This window comes from Macaca thibetana, chromosome 3, assembly GCF_024542745.1.
Source record: "Macaca thibetana thibetana isolate TM-01 chromosome 3, ASM2454274v1, whole genome shotgun sequence".
NCBI lineage: Eukaryota > Metazoa > Chordata > Mammalia > Primates > Cercopithecidae > Macaca > Macaca thibetana.
This window is the reverse complement of record NC_065580.1, coordinates 55,372,340-55,396,489: the sequence shown is the minus strand read 5'-3', so window position 1 is coordinate 55,396,489 and position 24,150 is coordinate 55,372,340. Positions and strand designations below refer to the sequence as shown.

Below are 24,150 nucleotides of genomic sequence, written 5' to 3'. Positions count from 1 at the left end.
TGATCCGCCCGCCTCGGCCTCCCAAAGTGCTGGGATTACAGGCTTGAGCCACCGCGCCCGGCCAACATTCATAATTTTACCCCACTGATCTACTTATGCTTTTTATTTCATACAAACCAACCTTGAATAAAATTTTGCTTCAGCAAAATCCCTTCCCTTTATGATGTACTGAATCTGTGCTTTGCGCCAGGGACTCTGGAAAGTAAGGTCATACAAGTAAAGCCTGAATCCACACTGTGATTTGAATGTGTCCCCTCCAAAATTCAGGTGTTGCCAACGTGACAGTAGTAAGAGGTGGGGCCTTTAAGCTGTGATTAGGTCATAAGGGTTACTCCCCCTGTGAATGGGATTAAGGTCCTTATAAAGAAGGCTTCACGCTCAACTGGCTTGCCCCTTTGCCTTCCACCACGTGAGGACACAGCATTCCTCCTCTTAAGAGGATACATCATCAAAGCACCATCTTAGAAGCTTCAAGCAGCCTTCACCAGACAACCAAACCTGCCAGCACCTTGATTTTGAACTTCCCAGCCTTTGGAACTGTGAGAAAATACATTTCTGTTCCTGATCAATTACCGAGTCTGTGGCACTCTGTTATAGCAGCGCAAATAAGACAATCCACTTCTCTATGATTTCAAAGCCCTCGTAAAGGCTAAAATCCAAAAGTAAATCATGTCCACTAGCATTCTCTCCTCAGCCTCAATTGAGAAAAAAGTAGCCTCTGACATCCAGAACCTGGCCTGGCAATCCCTGCTGGGCCTTGGTGTCCTCCTATTGAACATAAACAATTTCACAGAACATCAGCTTCAGACAAGGTTACTCTGTGACCGTGATGAATCAAGATAGAGACACACCTATTTCTTAATCTTGTCTCAACACAGACACAACTTTAGCACTGTCCAAGTCACAAAGGTGCCAAGTACCCTCTCTCCCGGCTCGTAGGAGCGACTGCTGCTGCTTTATCAATTACAGCAGTAGCCGTGCTCTAGTCTGCCCTTAGGGTAGATTTATTGAGATACCTAACCACAGAATTGTTCCCACTTCCAGACAGCATCGAGTCCAGAGCAAAGCTCCACTTTCTTTTTTTTTTTTTTTTTTTGAGACGGAGTCTCACTCTGTCGCCCAGGCTGGAGTGCAGTGGCCGGATCTCAGCTCACTGCAAGCTCTGCCTCCTGGGTTTGCGCCATTCTCCTGCCTCAGCCTCCCGAGTAGCTGGGACTACAGGCGCCCGCCACCTCGCCCGGCTATTTTTTTGTATTTTTTAGTAGAGACGGGGTTTCACTGTGTTAGCCAGGATGGTCTCGATCTCCTGACCTCGTGATCTGCCCGTCTCGGCCTCCCAAAGTGCTGGGATTACAGGCTTGAGCCACCGCGCCCGGCCAGCTCCACTTTCTTAAACCCTACCTTAACCACCAAAGAGAGCCCAAATCTTTTCAATTTAATTTTTTAATTTTTATTTTTTACACAGAGTCTCACTCCGTCACCTAGGCTGGAATGCAGTGGCATGATTTCGGCTCACTGCTATCTCCGCCTCCTGGGTTCAAGTGATTCTCCCACCTCAGCCTCCTGAGTAGCTGGGACTATAGGCGTGTGCCATCATGTCCAGCTAATTTTTTTGTATTTTTAGTAGAGATGGGGTTTCACTGTGTTAGCCAGGATGGTCTTAATCTCCTGACCTTGTGATCCACCTGCCTTGGCCTCCCAAAGTGTTGGTATTACAGGCATGAGCCACCGCGCCCCGCCCAGCCCAAATCTTATAATAACAATTCCTTTCGTAACATCCTCTTCTTGAGATGCCCCATGGTTCCCCCATGGTTTGCCTTCTCCCACACTGCAACAAGCACTAAACCAACCTGTTTAACCTATTCAACTTCAACCAGGCGTGTTCTTGGTGGTGTTTGGCTGCAAGGCACTGGAAGCCTATAATAAACACACCCTGATCTGGAGAGAGAGAAAATCTATAATCCTTTTGTCTCTGGGTGCCTACCTCTCTCTTTCCCTATTTTTAAAAAATTTTTTTTAATGGACAAATAATAACGGTACATATTCATTGGATCCACAGCGTGTTCTCTCTCTCTCTCTCTCTCTATATATATATATATATATACACACACACACACACATATATAATGTATAGTGATATTTTTTCAAAGCCTCAATTTTAAACTGCCCAGGATTTATTTCTCATGTCACAGTAATCTGTCTTCCCTTGACCTCTTGACTCCAAAGATTGAGCAAGAAGCTTTCTGTGCTACAAAGCTGCCTCAGGTGGTCTCACCTCACCAAAACCACCCTCATTTTCAGCCAAATTGCCAATCGTCTACTTTTTTTTTTGTTTTTTTTTGAGGTGGAGTCTTGCTGTGTTGCCTAGGCTTGGAGTGTAGTGGCGCAATCTAGGCTCACTGCAAGCTCCGCCTCCCAGGTTCAAGCGATTCTCTTGTGTTCAGCCTCTTGAGTAGCTGGGACTACAGGCGCCTGCCACCACAGCTGGCTTTTTTTTTTTTTTTTTTGTATTTTTAGTAGAGGTAAGGTTTCACTATGTTGGCCAGGTTGGTCTCAAGCTCCTGACCTCAGGTGATCTGCCCGCCTCGGCCTCCCAAAGTGCTGGGATTACAGGTGTGAGCCACCATGTCCAGCCCAAATTGCCAATCACCTTCTGATTGTAAAATCTTAATGTCCTTTTCTATCCTCCATCCTCTGTTTGTCCTTGTTAGATATCTCTACCATGTTCAGATTTCTTCCCTCAGTTCCCCCAACCTCAGAGGCTTGCCTCTTCTCCAGAATTCCCTCTTCTTCCCACCCCTGCTCAGTCACTGGTCTTCCTCACTTGGCTGCTTCCTCCCTGCTCCAATCATCTCCCTAATGAATGCATTGCCTCCCCAGCATCAATAGGCTGATGGCTTTCAAATCTCCCTGGCTGCTCCAGCCAGTGACAGGCCCCCTTCTCAGCAGGCTGCTGGAGAACTCTGCAACTCCCTCACAGCCAACATGTGGAAGTGCAATTGATTATCTTTTCTTCCAAACACCTCTAACATTTTCTTCATTTCTTCTCTGTTCCTGGCATCAATGTCCACCCCGTCACCAAGGCCAGAAGTGACAGAGTAGCCCCAGATTTCCTCCCTGTCCTCACCCATACCCCCATACCTTCTCTAGGTCTCTCTAACATATCCCCTTCTTTCTGGCCTCCAAGATCTAATCACAGTAATACATATAATGTATAATGATCATGTTTTTTCAAAGCCTCAACTTTAAACTGCCCAGCATTTAGTTCTCGTTTCACAATAATCTGTCTTCCCTTGTCTGCTGTCCATCATCTGCCTTTAATCTGTCAACAACTCTGCAACACATTCCACCCCCAACCCCCATTAGGTTTTCTTTACTTGTTCTATCATTCTCCTGCTTCCTTCCCATCGCCTGCAGAACGCCTAAGTCCCTGAGCATTAACAGAAGGCCCTGCATGATCTTTTCCACTTACCTTTCCAGGTCTCATGGTTTAGCTGTAATGAGTTACTGGCTAGCCTCCTCTTTCTTGTCTATCAGACTATTGTAGTTTAATTGTTTGCTCATTCATTTGACAAACATTTAAGAGGTACATACTGTGCATCAGATATTGTGAGAAGCTTTAGAGATTCCATACTAAAAAAGCACAGCCCTTATCCTCAAGGAGCATATATCTCGTGGCAGACAAGGCATTGTGATGATGTTCTTATGACAACATGCAATAAACAGTTGTCAAATGAATGAATGCATGCACAAGTAAGTTGCTCTCCTTATGCCTTTGTTTCCTCATCTTCAAAGTGTAGATAATAATAGTTTCTTTTTCAGAGGGTTGCTGTGAAGATTAGATGAGTTTGTAGAGTGCTTGGAGTGGTGTCTGCACGTAACAGTGTTGACAGTGTTCCTACTTAACGTGCCTTGAGAATTCTGTAGAGAGTTATGTATGAGGGCTGTCTAGACCGGCTTGAGAGGAAGAGGGAGGGAATCAGAGATGTTTTCTCCAGAGGGAGGGAGTAATACCGTAAGCAGGGTCTGACAGCCCGAGTTAGACAGAACAAAAGAATGTAAAAGGATAGCCCAGGCAAAGAAAACTGGGAGAGTATAGGGTGCAGATAGCACCAGGATGATACAGTGAGGTGCATTCAGGGAGTTTTAAGGTAAAAATGAGAGGATGACAAGAAATGAGGTAGGAGAGACAAACTGAAGCCAGATTGTAAGGGATTTTCCTTCCATGTGTGATAAGCAGTAGGAATTTTACTATGAAGATAAACTATCGCTTCCAATTGAGATAGTGAAAGGTTTTAAGCAGGCAAATGAAAGCAGCATATTTCCATTTTAGAAAGCTCATTATAGCAGCTCTGTAAAGGCACCATGAAAATAGGAGCAGAAAAATCATGAAGGAGGATATTTGGCAGCTCCCAAAGGAGGCACTGCTGGGCCCTGATGTAAAGTGGGTCAATGAGAATGGGAAGGAGGAGATAGATGGTTCTCCTCTCCCTTTTTCCTTTTTTTTTTTTTTTTTTTTGAGACAGAGTCTCACTGTCACTCAGGCTGGAGTACAGTGGTACGATCTCGGCTCACTGCAACCTCTGCCTCCCGGGTTCAAGCCATTCTCCTACCTCAGCCTCCCGAGTAGCTGGGATTACAGGCCCGTGCCACCACGCCCAGCTAATTTTTGTATTTTTAGTAGAGACAGGGTTTCACCGTGTTGGCCAGGCTGGTCTCAAACTCCTGACTTCAAGTGATCTGCCTGCCTCAGCTTCCCAAAGTGCTGGGATTACAGGCATGAGCCACTGCGCCTGGCCTCCTCTCCTTTATTCTTAAACGTCACTGGCCATTCAGGTCTAACTTCCTGGGATGCCTTTCCTAACACCTTCAAGCAAACTTAGCTGCCTCTGTGATCTATAGATCTGTCATTTGTATCTTAGCCTGTGAGTTCCTGAAGAACAAGAAATGGGTCCTTTTCACTTTCATATCCATATTAGCACTGTGAGCTAGGACAGAGGTCTTGCAGGTGTTGTATACAGTTTTGCAGAATAATGACTTTCGGCCGGGCGTGGTGGCTCATGCTTGTAATTCTAGCACTTTGGGAGGCTGAGGCTGGCGGATTACCTGAGGTCAGGAGTTCAAGACTAGCCTGGCCAACATGGTGAAACCCTGTCTCTACTAAAAATACAAAATTTAGCCAGGTGCAGGGGCATGCACCTGTAATCCCAGCTCCTCAGGAGGCTGAGGCAGGAGAATTGTTTGAACCCGGGAGGCGGAGGTTGTGGTTAGCCAAGATTGCGTCGCTGCACTCCAGCCTGGGTGACAGAGCAAGACTTTGTCTCAAAAAAAAAAGAGAAAGAAAAAAAGAGTTTCAACTAATGTTTTATAAGAAAAGGGATTAAGATTACAGACTCTCTAAGACATAACGAGTACATTTTCTAATCCTTTTACTTTTTCAATATGTTTAGCAAGCAGTACAGTCTTGTAATAACAGATATCCTCAGGATCCACAGGAAAAAGTTCGCTTTGCTTGAATTGTTTAATTAAAATCAACAAATATACTGAGCATGTTAAAATGGAAAGGCACGGTGCTGTGATGTATGGTGACTGCAGTTGTTTTTCCTCTAATAAATATATTAGATATTCCTTATCCAATATATAAAAATGATTGCATGATAAAATGTTACTTTATTTGAGGAGACAATTAATGTTTTAATTAAAAATAGATAAGGCCAGAATAAATATATAGTTTATAGCATTAATTATTTTCCTTATTATTTCCTGACAGTAGGAAGCCATCACTCTTGCACTCTTGTTAGCATTATTTTTCACTTTATCTTGGATAGACTGATATAATTTCAATGAGTTAGATGCTATTGAAAAGCTCAGTGTTTTTCTTCTGGTCCTGGGCTGTACAGCATTTTTAATAACATGCACACCTACCATCGTGTAAATCATGCTCATGTGTAATACTATTATAGAAGGCATTTTTCTTTTCCTCACTGGTTGAGAGGTTTTTCCCATTAGTTTTTCTTGGCTTTTTCTTTTCATTTTAAATGAAAAGAATAATTTGCCTCCTCCCAACCCCAATAATTCGTTTATAATAGAAAAGACTAAAAAATTTAAGGCTTAAAAGAAATTAGTTTGTAGACAATGGTAAGTGTTAATAAAATTAGACATTTCTTTTTCTGACACTATAAATTTTCCAGGATATTAATGCTCACTGCTATGTGGTACTCTATGTTTGCAGTAATGTGAGCAGTTTCATAGTCTGGAAGAAGATTTGTATTATGATCGAATTCTCGAGCCTACCTACAAAGGCACAATTTAATATCTGTATTCTCAAAAGTCACAGGACAAAAATCTGTTAAACCCAGGAATACTGATAGTATGTTTGATACTATAACTAGAATGAAGTTTTATAATTCAAGAACTATGTGTGTAAATAATCAGGATTTTGCCATTAATAATCATTAAGCATCATGTTACTTAGATAAAGTCATATTATGATATATATAACTAATAATAAATGGTATATTCTTAGGTATTTCAAAAACTGATATAATTTTTCCTCATTTCTCTCCAAAGCCCATTAGATATTCTTTAGCAGAGAGATAATAAAAATTTCCTTTAAATTCAATATTATAATTCTAAAAGTTAACAAATTCCCCCCAATGTCATTTTAAACAAAAATTAATACTATACTTACAATAAACAATGAAAATGGCATGACATTTACCAAGACCAACATCAAATGTTTTCATTATCAAGATGCTGAAATCAAGGAATGTATGTACGGCTGAGACAAACTTGTATTCAATCTATGAAGATTTTTAGAATGACTTACATGGTAAGCTCTACGTCAGCGTCTGGGGAACCAAAGCCCCTTAAGGCATAGTCCCCATACTTGAGAAGCTCAGTCTGTCTAGGGCAACACCCACCCCTTTTCAGAGAAAAATTCTCTATGAAGTGGTAAATGCTATAATGGAAACACAAGGTAGGGTGGAAACTCAAGGGACAGGGGGAACAAATGAGCATTGGAGTGTGGATCCTGGTTTTAACTTTTTCATTGTGTTGTGTTTGTGTGTGCATGTGTGTGCATCCCAGTCATACATATCTGACAGTATGTAAAATTTAATCTAAATCGATACAATGTCTAGCCACACAAGTCTGAAATAGTGCACGCAGTTGAAACAGACCCATAGATACTGTACACAAAATCATGTATAATATGATCAAATGTTAAAAGCAATAATCAGAAACATTTTCAACAAAGCTGACAAGACATTTAAATGGTAAATTAAGCAAACGCATTCTGTAGAATTTAACAATTACGACTAAGATTTGTACTTCCAGAATAACTAAAGGTAATTCATTAGAAAAAAGTTATGAAAATAAATTTTCTTTTGCTCACACTTAGTATCTTCAGAAGTCTATAGATCTTTGTTAGTAATTACTAAATAAATAATTATTAGTGATATGAAGGGTCAATACTTAAATTTTTAAAGCATTATGATTAAGTTATCATAATGAAATGCTTACTTGGTATGGAACATAGGACCTATCATGAATAGTTTGGACGTAACACAAACAAATCAAATATGACTCTTACCTCCTTGTTCACACAACTGCTGGGCTAAAGCATCTTTGAAAATAACCTGGCCCCGGTGTGTTGCTGTAGCCCTGGAAACAAATAGGAAAGGGTTAATTCAAATCTTGGAATATGTCTGGTGAAAATGTATTTTTAAAACTTTTTTAAAAAGCTTACTCTTAAACTTTATTGTGTGGATATGATATTTTTAATGAGTACATCAGAACGGTGATATAAATAACAACGGAGTGAAAGCTTAAACCAAGACACCTGGGTTGAGGACTGTCTTCAGGTTTTACTATATAAAGACATTGTAACAGTTGTGAGCTTGTTCTGAAAACAGCAGATGTGAATAAAGCCTATAGAATAAAAAGGATGGAGAGGAGGCTTATTAAAATTTCTTCTTCAAGAGACCTTGATATAAAATGTTTTGTGGAGCAATATTGATATTAATACTGGAGAAAGATGCTCTTAAGGTACTTTTTTTCTGAAATCAATAGTCACTGTAACATATAGAGACAGAGAATTACATTTTTAAAAAGTATTTTCTTAAAAAGAGGGCTATTCAAAGCTTTCATAATAAAATCTGTCATAACAAAATAAAACCATATGAAGGAGATTCACTATTTGAAGGCGATGTGTATCTTTTACCTCTTCTAATCAGAGCTGTGCACATGGATTGATGGAAAAAAAAATAACATCCTTGCAGCAGATGTGTTATTCAATGGCTATAATAAAAAATGTCCTATTAAAGGAATAATTATGCTTTATATATGAAGGGTTTTCCCTTAAAAAGAATCTTGCTGGCGCAAAATGTATTAAACAAATTTGAAACAGAAAATCATGTCTCTTTAAGAAACTTGATTTTAGAAAATAAGCCATACACAAAACCTTTTATAGTAACAAAATAATTAGCATGAAATCTTAACTTTAGTTTTAACCAAAACCATCCTAGGGCAAAAATAATTTAACTATCATCTGCTGAAGACGGATTATGTACAAGGCACTGTACTAGCTCACGACAGGGCCAAGTTTAGGCTATGTATTCCCCCTTGATACGTGCGCCCTTCCTTTGGTCAACATCTTGTTGTTTGCTGGGCCCAGTAGGACTTCCTGGCTCCCAACATTCCTCGCTGTGGCCCATGTGTGGATGCATATTTCCCCTCTCTTCTGCAGACCTTTCTGAATTCCATCCTGATTGAATTGTAAGTAGACCCCAGTGTCAGTACCCCTGGAACCAACTCTCTGAAAGTAATCTGATAAATTAATCCATGTTGAAGTGTTAATGGGTGATATCACTTCAAGCTAACATATTTCAGCAGTGAAAGTATTATACCTTCACACACACACACACACACACACACACAATGGCACAATAGTGAGAGTTTTGAATGGTGGAAGGGAGATATAATTCGAGAGAAAAATCATTGGGTGGCCTTCAACTCACACCATATGTGAAGCCTATAAGGGGTATCAGCCCTTGTTGTTGCATATTAATCATTATCAAAATTACACATAAACAGATGCTACCATTCTTTTTATATATTCACATATGTTTATAGGTTTTCCTTTGCTTTCAGAAAGCTGAAAATGAGGAGAACTAAATATAGGGCCAATCCAAGCCATAAACATGGCCTAGAGGCTCACTAATCAGTACAGATTTTATGACCAGAGGGAACACTGTAACTTTTTTACTTAAATACACTGTTCAAACCCATCAAGCCAAGAGCGTCTGAGTTTACATACACTTCTAATAACAACACAGTGATCACCAACTTAGAATTTTAATGTGACATTTGCTTTGGAAGGGACACATTTTCTGAAATTACTAACCACCAAGAAAAGTCCTACGACACGCAGTGTTTAAATAATTGTTTGTTTTAGTTGTCTTCTGGTTGTAAGTATAAAATATTCCTATCATAATATTTCTTCTTGGTCCACAAGCCTAGTTGTCATTGTGCCAGCCTATGTCTCATGATCACGATCAGCCAAATTATCAAAATAAGATCCAGGTAACAGAGGTTTCACCTTTTCTCTAAATATCAGATATACCAACATCTCTTAGTCACTTTACAGCATCTCATGAGGAGTCCACACTGTTTTCCCCATTACTGAGTTTCCTCAGATTTATTATTTGTTGCCTTCATTAATATTCTTACTTCTGCTACTTTGGTTCAATAAATACATCTCATAAATTTCTAAAGAATAATGATAGAGTAACTAAACCTGAAGGAACCTTGAAGATCAGCTAGTCAAGACGTCTTTAGCAGTGGTACTCATTCTTCAAACAAATACGGAATTCGAATGATTAAAAGACAGGAGCCCCAGCTTTTGAAGTTGTGGGGCTCCGCACTACCTATTTCCCAAATCTTGCCGTTGTGCTTCTCTGGAACTCTTAGGGTTTAAGGGAGCAGAGTTTGAAAACCACTAAACTGGTCTAATTCTTACAGTATATGGATCAGGAATATGAGGCCAGGGAGGATATTAACCTACTGGAGGTTACACAGCCCATTAATGGCAGATAAGATGTGATTTCAGGTCTTTGATTCGAGGCCTTGGATCCTTTTCCTTGCATCAGCTGTTTTCCAGATGTGTTCCACAGTGATGCCCTAGGGGTCTCCATGAGAGTCAAGAGAAGGAGGGGCAACAGCCAGTGTTCCAGGCACCAGCCAATTCAACCAAACTGTCTAGGCTTTATATGTTCTAATTAATTTATTTTGTTTAAAGAAAGGGCTCAGCAATTAAAAGCTGGCTTGAGAAGCACAGCATACCATGTGCTCAATGCCATTATCTGAGGTACCCTGCTTGGGAAAAGTAGAAGTAGTAATAATAACAGTGGCTGGTATATATACCTACTGTTATTCTAACAACTATTATGAATTGAAATTTACCCCTAGGCACTGTTGTAGGGCTTTGCATAAATTAACTCAATTATTCCTGTCAACGTCCCTACAAAGTAGATATTCTTATCCATTTTTTCTGGGACACAGAACTATTGCATGATTTACAAATGTCACACAACTGGTGGTAAAGCCAGGATTAAAACCAAGGCAGTTTGAGTGTAGAGTCTTTGCTTTTAAGCATTACAGCAATATTTCATTAACCTGGTTCAAAAATATGATGGTAGCTTTCAGTCTCTTTTCAGAGGAAGAGCCTGTTTTCAGGGCCCAATTTTCTTGTTTCTTTCTTTCTTTCTGTTGAGACGGAGTCTTTCTCCATCACCAAGCTGGAGTGCAGTGTCGCGATCCTGGCTCACTGCAACCTCCGCCTCCTGGGTTCAAGCGATTCTCCTGCCTCAGCCTCCTGAGTAGCTGGGACTACAGGCACGTGCCACCATGCCCAGCTAATTTTTGTATTTTTAGTAGAAACGGGATTTCACCATGTTGACCAGGATGGTCTTGATCTCTTGATCGAGATTGGCCTGCCTCAGCTTCCCAAAGTGCTGGGATTACAGGTGTGAACGACCATGCCCAGCCCAGGGCCTGATCTTTAAAGAATTGTCTTCTCTGACTTGTGATCTCTACTCCAACCCTTCAGGCTAAAGCTGTTTTAGTTAACCTCCTTTTGGACAAACTTCTTGTCATTTCCATTGGAAGTCTGGCCTCTTGGGCAGCAACTCCTCGCAATTTGTCTTTGAAAATACCATTTCTCTCTCTTGACCCCTTCTCCTGCAGTGTTCTGTGAGCCCCTCAAATTCTTTTCAACTTTTTATTATTTAATATAAAATCTAAGATCCATTAAATGTTTATTTGCATATGTATTTAGTCTTCACCTAGCACATAGTATTTGTTCAATTTTAAACTTCCTTCCATTTTATAGGTTTTAATTAATCTTTTTTAAAAAAATGTTTTAACATTTAAGTTACATGTGCAGGTTTGTTACACAGGTAAACTTGTGTCATTGGGGTTTGTTGTACAGATTACTTCATTACCCAGGTATTAAGCCTAGTACCCATTAGTTATTTTTCCTGACCTTCTCCCTACTCCCACCCTCCACCCTCCAATAGGCCCCAGTGTGTGTTGTTCCTCTCTATGTGTCCATGTGTTCTCATCATTTAGCTCCCACCTATCAGTGAGAACATTTGGTATTTGATTTTCTGTTCCTGGGTTAGTTTGCTAAGGATAATGGCCTCCAGCTCCATCCATATCCCTGCAAAGGACCTGATCTCATTCTTTTTTATGGCTGCGTAGTATTCCATGGTATATATGTACCAAGTTTTCTTTATCCAGTCTACCATTGATGGAGCCCCTAGACTTCTATCAGCTTACTATAGTGCCCTTTCTACCCTTTGTCATATTTCTTCTAATGAAGACCTCTTGCATCTTCCTGTATGCTACAGCCATAAGATTACTGGATGATGTTCTCAGCCATGCTGCTGCCCAAACCCTGGAACATATGTGGATACCCAACACACACATATGTGCTGACAGATAAACATCATTTGCATCATTTTCTTTCCAAACCCTTAGAACTCTCAGATAACATTTTAATCTAAAACGATCCTACCCTATAGGAGATGCATGGTTAGTATTTTTAAAGGTCTGCATATTGGCATCTTATCTTGGGGAAAAGAAAGAGCAGAAGCCCAAGTGACCAGCAATAACACAGGCTCCCTTGCTTTATCCCATGAGCCGTCTACACTGCTCTCCTCAGGGTGTGATTAATGTCAATATGGGAAGCCTATTTGAACATATTTAGAGCTGTCAAATAATTCATGGTGGTTTACCCACAGAATCACAGCATTTATTTCAAATCTTCTATGGAAATATATATATTCTACTATATAAATATATATTATATATTCCAAAATTGCTAAAAGCACAGTAACTCAGAATTAAGTCTCTAGAGGTCACGTCCTCCAATTTTTAAAATTACATTGACAGATAAAACTGTATGTAAAGCTGTGTATTAAATCTAGCTAATTCACATATGCGTTACCTCCTATAGTTATCCTTTCTGTGGTAAGATCCACATCCACTCTCTTAGCATTTTCAAGAGTTCAATACTATAGTCACCATGTTGTGTAAGAGATATATTGAACTTATCCCTCCTGTCTAACTGCAATTTTGTATCTTTTGACCAACATCTCCCCAACCACTCCCCAAACCACCCAGCCCCTGGTAATCCCCATTCTACTCTTTACTTCTATATGACCAACTTTTTTTAGATTCCACCAGGTCCTCCAATTTGTAACACACAATACCTTTTAAAATAAGAATACAGAGCTATGGAATATGGTGACAAGCCTGATTCATTTCCAGAATTGTTATTTTATGTAATTTACAGCTCTCTCTGGGGGAAGGTCCAGCACGCTGATGGTGTTATTAACTATGTTGGTACTATTTGCACTTAATTTTACATAATTAGAAATATTTTTTCATAAGAGTTTGGAAAATATCCTCATTGTTCACTGTTTTGGAAAGTAGACCAAGTTTCTTAAACATGTTTCTAATAAGCACTTATCTTCTTCTTGGGAGATGCACAGATCTCTAAGGCTAACTTGCCAACAAGAGCCCCTATGTTATTACTTATCATTTTAAAAGCTCTATAGATTCTCCAAAATGAAGAAAGTTCATTATGATCATCATATTCAGTGCTTGAAAAAGCATTTGTTATGATTTTTTAAAAGCCTGTGATATTTTCATCTTAACTAAACAACAGAGTAACTGTATGCCCAAAGCTGGTTTTTTTTTTTTTTTTTTTTTTTTTTGTTTTTTTTTTGAAATGGAGTCTCGCTCTGTAGCCCAGACTGGGGTGCAGTGGCGCCATCTCGGCTGACTGCAAGCTCAGCCTCCCGGGTTGTCGCCATTCTCCTGTCTCAGCCTCCCGAGTAGTTGGGACTACAGGCGCCCGCCAACACGTCCGGCTAATTTTTGTATTTTTTTTAGTAGAGACAGGATTTCATCGTGTTAGCCAGGATGGTCTAGGTCTCCTGACCTCGTGATCCGCCCGCCTTGGCCTCCAAAAGTGCTGGGATTACAGGCATGAGCCACCGCACCAGGCCATACCCAAAGCATTTAAGAATTAACTGTGCAGGCCGGGTGCGGTGGCTCACGCCTGTAATCTCAGCACTTTGGGGAGGCCGAGGTGGGCGGATCACGAGGTCAGGAGATGGAGACCATCCTGGCTAACACGGTGAAACCCCGTCTCTACTAAAAAATACAAAAAATTAGCCGGGCAATGGTGGTGGGTGCCTGTAGTCCCAGCTACTCGGGAGGCTGAGGCAGGAGAATGGTGTGAACCTGGGAGGCGGAGCTTGCAGTGAGAGGAAATCGCTCCACTGCACTCCAGTCTGGGCGACAAAGCGAGACTCCGTCTCAAAAAAAAATTAAAAAAGAAAAAGAATTAAGCGTGCATTGTGCTGCCATGCAGTGCTGAGGTATAGTCTCTGCAAGGAGAAAGACCAGTGACAGAACACAGGTGCCACTTATGAGCTTAATGACTTGGGGCAACTTCTTTAATCACTCTAGGCAACAGACTCCCTATCTGAGGACAGGGATAACTTGGAATAACACCTATTACTTCAATATATTAATATTCACTCTTAAGATACTTAGAGTCTCTCAACCTAAACAGATTTCAAGCTTCTGGAATAGGAATCAGTAGCTAAAAAGAAATTGTCCCTCATAAGGCATCGGACATAATGATTTGAATATATGAAGGAATCAGAGCTATTTATATTTTTGATTTATATTTATATGATTTATATTTATCACTCCATAATTTGCTTACCATGTATTGACATCCAGTTTACAAAGAAGGAATACAAAAGTATTTTAACATAGTTGCTATAATGCCAAAATTCCCAAGTGTATTACTATTTCTTGATTTCATGAATCAATTTGCTCATAGATTAACATAAAGAATCATACCATTTGGTTCATTGTTAAACCTACGACAATGCACTTTACCTCCAGGGGTGGGCTACTTTTTCCATTTTCTACTGCTTTGTCAATGAGGTCTGGTATGTTAGTGACTTGTCCATTTTACAGCTGGAAGAGCATTCGTTAATCAGCAATCTGAAGTTAGTCTTGTGTAACTCAGTATGCCTGTGCCAAGCCACCCTTCAGGAAAGGTAACTAAATATGTGGAATATGAGGGAAAAAGAGTTGATCTGAGTTTGGTAAATCTGATCTTCAAAGGAATCAATTTTCCCTTTAAAATTCTTACCCCTTTATATCAGCAAATTACAGTACTTTCTTTTCTTTTTTTTTCTTTTTTTTTTGAGACAAGGTCTCACTATATTGCCCAGGTTAACCTTCAACTCCTAGGCTCAAACAATCCTCCCACCTTGCCCTCTGAACGTGGTGGGATTAAAAAGCATAAAACTTACAGTGCATTCTAATTTGGGGATATATATTGATGTTTATCAAAATAAGAAAAAAAACTCAAATGCTTCAAAACCCATAAAAAAGAGAAATGAATAACTTCAAGGAGTAATTATTTTTGTTAAACTCTCAACTTCAACTATGGCAAAGTCATTGCAAAATAAGCAAAGGATTGCATATGTTTTCACAATGCTTTTGCTATTCAAAGCTTTACTGACCTAACTGTTTTTATAGTTACATCTTTTATTCCTAAGCCACATAATTTTTTTTCTGTCAAATGTATAAATACTTTATCTCCTTGAAAACAACAAATTTCAGTATTAATGTTCATTATCCAGTAATCACAAAGTCTATGTGTCCTTAAAGGCTACCAAATAGATGGTTTAACCTTGATTTGTGATCAAAGTATACTTTTTATTAGCAAGAGAAGGAACATACAGATGAAATCTTTTAAGTATGGCAAATCAATGAATGGTTAATAGTAACTTAGCTTTCTTCCAAAGTGATTCAGCAAACTCCTGAAATGGAGATGGATGGAGGGTTTATGTTCATCTGACAGTATTTGTTCATCCATGGTATTGTATGTATTCAGTCGCATGTACTGTGAATTCTTTTACTTAAAGTGTTTTCAATAACATCACTAAATGATTTTGCATTGAAATAAAGAGTAATAATTTTGGTGAAAAACACTTGGTAGTTGTAGGATATGTAATACCAAAGAGAAGCAGACATTTATCTTTGGCAGAGTTATATATCTCTTATAAATCACCAACGAAGTGAATCTGGGGAGGGAAGATAGCAGATTAAACTACATTTTATTTTGTCCCTATGCAGAAGAATGGCTCGTCTAGTAAAAATAAAAAGGGACAAATTTCTCAGAATTATCACAAAGTTTTAAAGTAAGGGGATGCTGATTGGACTGATTTATGTATCAAGAAGGATCACCAATAAGGTGTCAAATGTGTCAAAATTTCCCAACTCACATTTAGGATTAACTTTAATTTCCAGGAATATGTAATTTATTTCAGGAGAAAATAACTTTATGAATTAAGCCAAATGAGAAATGCAGACTGAAAAATTCCTCAACAGCCCTCACCTACATTAGTAACAGGTGAAATCCTCAGACCAGCCCAGCTAACAGTGATCTGGTGTAAGCATGTGAAGCCATCTACATTTCTAAAACTGAATGCAGCAGTGCTGTCTACCAAGAGTGAGTGACTTTTTATTGTTTAAATTTAAAATGGCTTTATTTGGGTTTTATCAGGAATTTCCTGATTTTTCCTGGTTCACAACTAATGGATCCTTGATTATGAACAACAGCAAAAAGGATACAAGTTTTCTTAATAAAAAGATGATGTTCTCTCTGCCTCTGCTAATAATTATTCAACAAACCATTATGAATTATGAATCTGACAGGGTGTTAATTGTTAGCCCGCTTTAGGTGCTCACATTTCTTACCTTGGCCCTGTTGGCATATGATATAATCTCAGCAAATATTCTTTTTGAATTATGTCTTCTTTGTTATGTTATGTGTACCCTAGGCACAGGGATTTTGGTCTATTTCTTTTTTAATATTTTACTTGATAATTGACATAAAGCACCCATGCAGTAAATATTTGTGAAATGGGTGAATGATTAATGTATGTTACACTTGATACAGAATGTTAAATGCTTTAAAAAGTAACCAGCAAGTTATTGCATAAGAAACACTATGAAAAAGATGATTAGATGATAATAATAGTCAAGACAAACATTGTTTAAGATGTATCTTGGAAATCAGTTAACAGCAAGAACAGTAAAAGTAAATAAGCTGATGTATTTGCTTTATTATCACAACACATTTCATCATTTAACATATTCCAGAGTTTCCTTAAACCAACTGTATTCTGGAAATGCCTTCTAAAACGCTAAAATAAAAACGCTTTCCATATCACCTTTTAAAATCATTAAATTATTTGAGAGGCTCTGCTGTTTTAAACACCTTTTAATTAAGTAAGCCTATGGTCACTTGTCTCAGAGGCATTCTTAGGCAAGGCAAGAATAAAACTGAAAAAATGGCACGTTAATTCCAAAGAAAATCCTAGTAAAAAATAATCTTTTCTGCTGGATATGAATTAAAGAGTCTGTAAATTTGCTGAAAGATGTATGCAAAGTATTCAGGTATCACCTTTAATTGGACTCAAAGAAAGAGTACTAGTTTCCACAATAGAAGAAGGAGTTTTGCTCTAGGATGGGCATTCATTACCTCCATGATTTACACTGTGTCACTTAACTTCTGTGTGTCTTACTTTCTTAATTTATAAAATAAACGGAATGGACTGAATAATTTTAAGGTTCAAACAGCAGATCTGGAATCAGAGGATGTGGGTTTGCACCACAGCTCAATGATTTATGTTGATCTCATATGAGTGGTAATTCTCTGAGATAGGACCAGAAATGTTGTGCTATTTATTTTCAGGACTGTGATGAAAATCAAATGAGATCAACTCTGTGAAAATACTGTGGAAAATATAAGGAATTACGATGATGATGTCTGGCTGGTCACTTCAGAATACAGCAAAAAACTGAAAGGGAATTAAAGGAGCAAGTTCTATAGGATTTAAGATCAAAAGCTATTTTTGATCTTAAAAGGAAAAAAAGGGAAGACTGTAAACTCCAAAATTTTTTTTGACTATTATGAAGTCAATGAAAGCTCCAATAAAGGATAGGATTTCTAACCTAGTTAATTAATCATAACAAATTAGGACAATAATGGTGTACTCCTGCAAAGAAATCCTGCCAAAGTATATACAAGTGTTGCTTTGAAGGAAATAAGTTGTAAAGCAAGCCTCTACTAGGGCATACAATATTAAAAAACTTTTTTCCATTATAAAGGTAACTTATACAACGAAAAATTTTACATACATAAAGGTATTAATGAGAAAATAAAATTACTCATATTCATGCTAAGGAGAGATAATCACTATTCATATTTTGGTAAATCATATACCCTTGTAGTTTTTAATATTAATATTAAGTTGTTTAGAAAATTGCTTCCCTAAACAGCTGTTTTCTATTAGCTTATATTTAATATTTATTATAAATAGTTGCCATGTCATTAAATACTTTTCAGACAAGATTTTTAAAGGTGAATCCATCAGTGTGCTGTATTCAGGAGACCCATCTCATGTGCAAAGACACACACAGGCTCAAAATAAAGGGATGGAGAAAGATTTACACAAGAAAATGGAAACCAAAAAAAAGCAAGGGTTGCTATCCTAGTCTCTGATGAAACAAGACAAACAAAAACTTCAAACCAATAAAGATCAAAAAAGACAAAGAAGGGCATTACATAATAGTAAAGGGATTAATGCAACAAGAAGAGCTAAGTATCCTAAATATATATGCACCCAATATAGGAGCACCCAGATTCATAAGGCAAGTTCTTAGAGACCTACAAAGAGACTTAGACTCCCACACAATAATAGTGGGAGACTTTAACACCCCACTGTCAATATTATACAGATCAACGAGACAGAAAATTTACAAGGACATTCAGGACTTGAACTCAATTCTGGACTAAGCAGACCTAATAGACATCTACAGAACTCTCCGCCCCAAATCAACAGAATATACATTCTTCTCAGCACCACATAGCACTTATTCTAAAAGTTACCGTATAATTGGAAGTAAAACACTCCTCAGCAAATGCAAAAGAAGAGAAATCATAACAGTCTCTCAGACCACAGTGCAATCAAAGTAGAACTCAGGATTAAGAAACTCACTCAAAACCTCACAACTACATGGAAACTGAACAACCTGCTCCTGAATGACTACTGGGCAAATAATGAAATTAAGGCACAAATAAATAAGTTCTTTGAAACCAATGAGAACAAAGATACAACATATCAGAATCTCTGGGACACAGCAAAAGCAGTGTTTAGAGGGAAATTCATAGCACTAAATGCCCACAGGAGAAAGTAAGAAAGATCTAAAATCAGCACCCTAACATCACAATTAAAACAACTAGTAAAGCAAGAGCAAACAAAATCAAAAGCTAGCAGAAGACAAGAAATAACTAAGATCAGAGCAGAACTGAAGGAGATAGAGACATGAAAAACCCTTCAAAAAAACTAATGAATCCAGGAACTGGTTTTCTGAAAAGATTAACAAAATAGACAGACCACGAGACAGACTAATAAGAAAAACAGAAGAATCAAATAGACACAATAAAAATGATACAGGGGATATCACCACTGATCCCACAGAAAGATCAACTACCATCAGAGAGTACTATAAACACCTCTACACGAATAAACTAGAAAATCTAGAACAAATGGATGAATTCCTAGACACATACAACCTCCCAAGTCTAAACCAAGAACAAGTCAAATCCCTGAATAAACCAATAACAAGTTCTGAAATTGAGGCAGTAAATAATAGCCTACCAACCAAAAAAAGTCCAGGACCAGATGGATTCACAGCTGAATTCTACCGGAGGTATAAAGAGGAGCTGGTACCATTCCTACTGAAACTATTCCAAACAACAGAAAAAGAGGGAATCCTCCCAACTCTTTTTATGAGGCCAGCATCATCCTAATACCAAAACCTGGCAGAGACACAACAAAAAAAGAAAATTTCAGGCCAATATCCCTGATGAACATTGATGTGAAAATATTCAATAAAATACTGGCAAACTGAATCCAGCAGCACATCAAAAAGCTTATCCACCATGATCAAGTTGGCTTCATCCCTGGGATGCAAGGCTGGTTCAACATACGCCAATCAACAAACATAATCCATCACATAAACAGAACCAATGACAAAAACCACATGATTATCTCAATAGATGCAGAAAAGGCCTTTGACAAAATTTAACACTGCTTCATGCTAAAAACACTCAATAAACTAGGTATTGATGGAACATATCTCAAAATAATAAGAGTTATTTATAACAAACCCACAGTCAATATCATACTGAATGGGCAACAACTGGAAGTATTCCCTTTGAAAACAGGCACAAGACAAGGATGCCTTCTCTCACCACTCCTATTCAACACAGTATTGGAAGTTCTGGCCAGGGCAATCAGGCAAGAGAAAGAAATAAAGTATTCAAATAGGAAGAGAGGAAGTCAAATTGTCTCTGTTTGCAGATGACATGACTGCATATTTAGAAAACCCCATTGTCTTAGCCCAAAATCTCTTTAGGCTGATAAGTAACTCCAGCAAAGCCTCAGGATACAAAGTCAATGTGCAGAAATCACAAGCATTCCTATAAACCAATAACAGACAAACAGAGAGCCAAATCATGAGCAAACTCCCATTCACAATTGGTACAAATAGAATAAAATACCTAGGAATACAAGTTAAAAGAGATGTGAAGGACCTCTTCAAGAACTACAAACTACTGCTCAAGGAAATAAGAGAGGACACAAACAAATGGAAAATCATTCCATGCTCATGGATATGAAGAATCAATATCGTGAAAATAGTCATATTGCACAAAGTAATTTATAGATTCAATGCTATCCCCATCAAGTTACTATTGACTTTCTTCATAGAATTAGAAGAAAAAACTACCTTAAATTTCATATGGAACCAAAAAAGAGCCAGTATAGCCAAGACAATCCTAAGTAAAAATAACAAAGCTGTAAGGGTTACACTACCTGACTTCAAACTGTACTACAAGGCTATGGTAACCAAAACCACATGGTACTGGTACCAAAACAGATATATAGACCAATGGAACAGAACAGAGGCCTCAGAAGTAACACCACACAAATACAACCATCTGATCTTTGACAAACCTGACAAAAACAAGCAATGGGGAAAGGATTCTCTATTTTAAAAATGGTGCTGGGAAAACTGGCTAGCCATATGCAGAAAACTGAAACTGGACCCCTTCCTTACACCTTATACAAAAGTTAACTGAAGATGAATTAAAGATTTAAACGTAAGACCTAAAACCTGTCAGGGGGTGGGGGCAAGGGAGGGATAACATTAGGAGAAATACCTAATGTAGATGATGGGTTGATGAGTGCAGCAAACCACCATGGCACATGTATACCTATGTAACAAACCTGCACATTCTGCACATGTATCCCAGAACTTAAATTATAATAATAATAAAAAAATTCCACTGGATAGCTATATCAGTTTCTTTATTCTATTGTTGTTGGAAGTTTACTTCTTTATAATTTTAAATAATGAAGTGTATAAACCTTTGACCATATCTCTTGCATTTTAAGATGTATTTCCAGGTCTGGGGTAGTCAAAATATGGGCATAAGCACTTAATGCTTTTGTTATGAACTTCATGTTTGTGTCCCACCCTCCCCCCTCCAAATTCGTATGTCAATACCTTAACTCCCAAGGTGATAGAGTTTGGAGATGGGGTCTTTGGGAGGCTGATGAGATCATGAGGGTAGTGCCCTGGTCACAGGATTGGTGTCCTTTTAAGAAGAAAATAGGCTGGGCGCAGTGGCTCATGCCTGTAATCCCAGGACTTTGGGAGGCCGAGGTGGGTGGATCATGAGGTCAGGAGTTTGAGACCAGCCTGGCCAATATCGTGAAACTCTGTCTCTATTAAAAATACAAAAATCAGCCAGGCATGGTGGTGTGTGCCTGAAGTCCCAGCTACTCGTGAGGCTGAGGCAGAAGAATTGCTTGCATCTGGGAGGCAGAGGTTACAGTGAGCTGAGATCCCGCCACTGCACTCCAGCCTGGGCGACAGAGCAAGGCTCTGTCTCAAAAACAAAAAAAAAAGACAGAAAGAAAACAATTCCATTTATAAACTCATCGAAAAGAATAAGGCACTTAGTCATAAATTTGCCAAAAAAGTGTAAGACTTGTACAAAACTACTAAACACCATTGAAAAAAAGAAAGATCTAAATAAATGGAAAAACATCTTATGTTCATGACTTAGAAGATGAACTATTAAGACGTCAATACTACCCAAATGGATCTACAGATTCAGTGTGATACCTCTCAAAATCTCAGCTGGGTATTTTCCAGAAATTGATAGCTAATTCTAAAATGTAAATGCAAGGGGCTCAGAAGAGTCAAAATAATCATGATAAAGAAGAAAGCTGGAGGATTTGCACTTCCTCATTTCATAATTTACTACAAAGTTACCATAATCAAGACAATGTGATACTGCCATAAAAACAGATGTGGAGATCAAAAGAACAGAATTGAGAGTCCAGTAGAAAACTTTTACATTTATGATGAATTTTTGACAGTCAGGATAATTCCATGAAGAAAGAGTTCTTTAAAACAAATAATGTTCAGTCAACCAGATTTCCACATGCAAAAGAATGAGGTTAGACCCCTACCTCACACTATATACAAAAATTAACAAAATGAATCATAGATTTAAGTGTAATATAACGAAAACTGTAAAACTCTTTTTTTTTTTTTTTTTTTTTTTTTTTGAGACGGAGTCTCGCTCTGTCGCCCAGGCTGGAGTGCAGTGGCCGGATCTCAGCTCACTGCAAGCTCCGCCTCCCGGGTTCGGGCCATTCTCCTGTCTCAGCCTCCTGAGTAGCTGGGACTACAGGCGCCCGCCACCTCGCCCGGCTATTTTTTTGTATTTTTTAGTAGAGACGGGGTTTCACCGTGTTAGCCAGGATGGTCTCGATCTCCTGACCTAGTGATCCGCCAGTCTCGGCCTCCCAAAGTGCTGGGATTACAGGCTTGAGCCACCGTGCCCGGCCAGAAAACTGTAAAACTCTTAAAAGAAAACATAGGGATAAATCTTCATGATCTGATACTTGGCAATAGTTTCTTAAATCCTCAGCATTCATTTGGTGAATGCAAACAAAGGCAAAAGAAAAAATAGATGAACAGAACTTTATCAAAATTAAAACCTTTGTGCCACAAAGGATACCATTTAAAAATTAAAAAAAAAAAAAAAAAAAGACCCACAGAATGGGAGAAAATGTTTGCAAATCATATATCTGATAAACAAATAGTATCCAGTATATGTGAAGAACTCTTTACAACTCAATAAAAAATGAGCCTAACTCAATTTAAAAATGGGCAAAGAATTTGAATAGACATTTATCCAAAGAAAAAATACAAATAGTCAATAAGCACATGAAAAGATACTCAACATCATTAGTATTAGGGAAATGCAATGAAATGAAATACCATTCTACTCTCACAAGGTAGACTAAAAAAAGACAGACAATAATAAGTGTTGACAAGGAAGTGGAGAAATTGTAATACTCAAATATTGCTAGTGGGAATAAAAATGGTACAGCCACTTTGGAAAACAGTTTGGCAATGCCTCAGAATGTTAAACATTGAGTTACTGTGTGACCCAGCAATTCCACTTGCAGTTGTATACACAAGAAACACGTGAACACATGTTCACAGAGAAAAAAAATGTATACACAAATGTTCTCAGAAGCATTATTAGTAATAGGCAAAAGTGGAAACAACCTAAATGTCTGTCCACAGATGATTGGCTAAATGAAATGTGGTATATATCCATACAACAGAATATTATTCAACCATAAATGGAAATGAAGTACGATTCATGCTACAGTATCAATAAACCTTGAAAATATGCAAAGTGAAAAATATCTAGTCGGAGAAGCCTATATATTATATGATTCCATTTGCATGAAATGTCCAGATTAGGCAATTCCATAGAGACAGAACATAGATCAGTGGTTTCCGGGGAATGGGGAGATGGGGAAAGGTAAACTGACAGCTAATGGGTGCAGCGTGTCTTTTGGGAGTAATAAAAATGTTATAAAATTTTTTATAATTGTGAAACTGCGGATATACTAAAAGTCACCTAATTGTATACTTAAAAGGAATAAATTTTATGGTAAGTGAATTATATCGCAATAAAACTGTTATTAAAAAATAAAATGGAAGTATATTCTGGAAGGCTGTAGATAAGCTAATAGCAGATGGAAGCATAATAATACTGGGGACAGTCTGGTGTGTTTTGGGGTCATCTGTTTTTTGAGACTGATATTATAATGGACAAAAGATGTTTTTGTTGCTTGAAACATGAAAAGAACAAAACTAAATTAGTATTTTTTAAAGACTGCTATCCTTCAATGCTTCATTAAAAAGAATGCAATAGGTGGCCCAAGGAAACTATAAAGCCTCAAATTGCAATGAAATTTCAATTAAACCAAAGTTGAATTTCTATATATTGCATGCAACTTTGAGCCCAGGGAGAGAATAATTTTTCTTTTGCAATGTAGAAGTAGTTCTTCTTTTACCTGCCTCAGGACACATTTAGATGAA

At 38.1% G+C, this 24,150-nt stretch overlaps 1 protein-coding gene across 3 annotated transcripts in view; it reads right to left on the bottom strand.

The window, feature by feature from the left end:
* The window catches only part of RELN (reelin), a 515,960-nt gene that overhangs the window by 298,702 nt on the left and 193,108 nt on the right, over nucleotides 1-24,150 (bottom strand). For all 3 annotated transcript variants that reach the window (XM_050782664.1, XM_050782662.1, XM_050782663.1), the window contains exon 4: nucleotides 7,595-7,665. In XM_050782664.1, coding sequence (XP_050638621.1) covers nucleotides 7,595-7,665 — 71 coding nt within the window. The remainder of the gene's footprint in view (nucleotides 1-7,594; nucleotides 7,666-24,150) is intronic.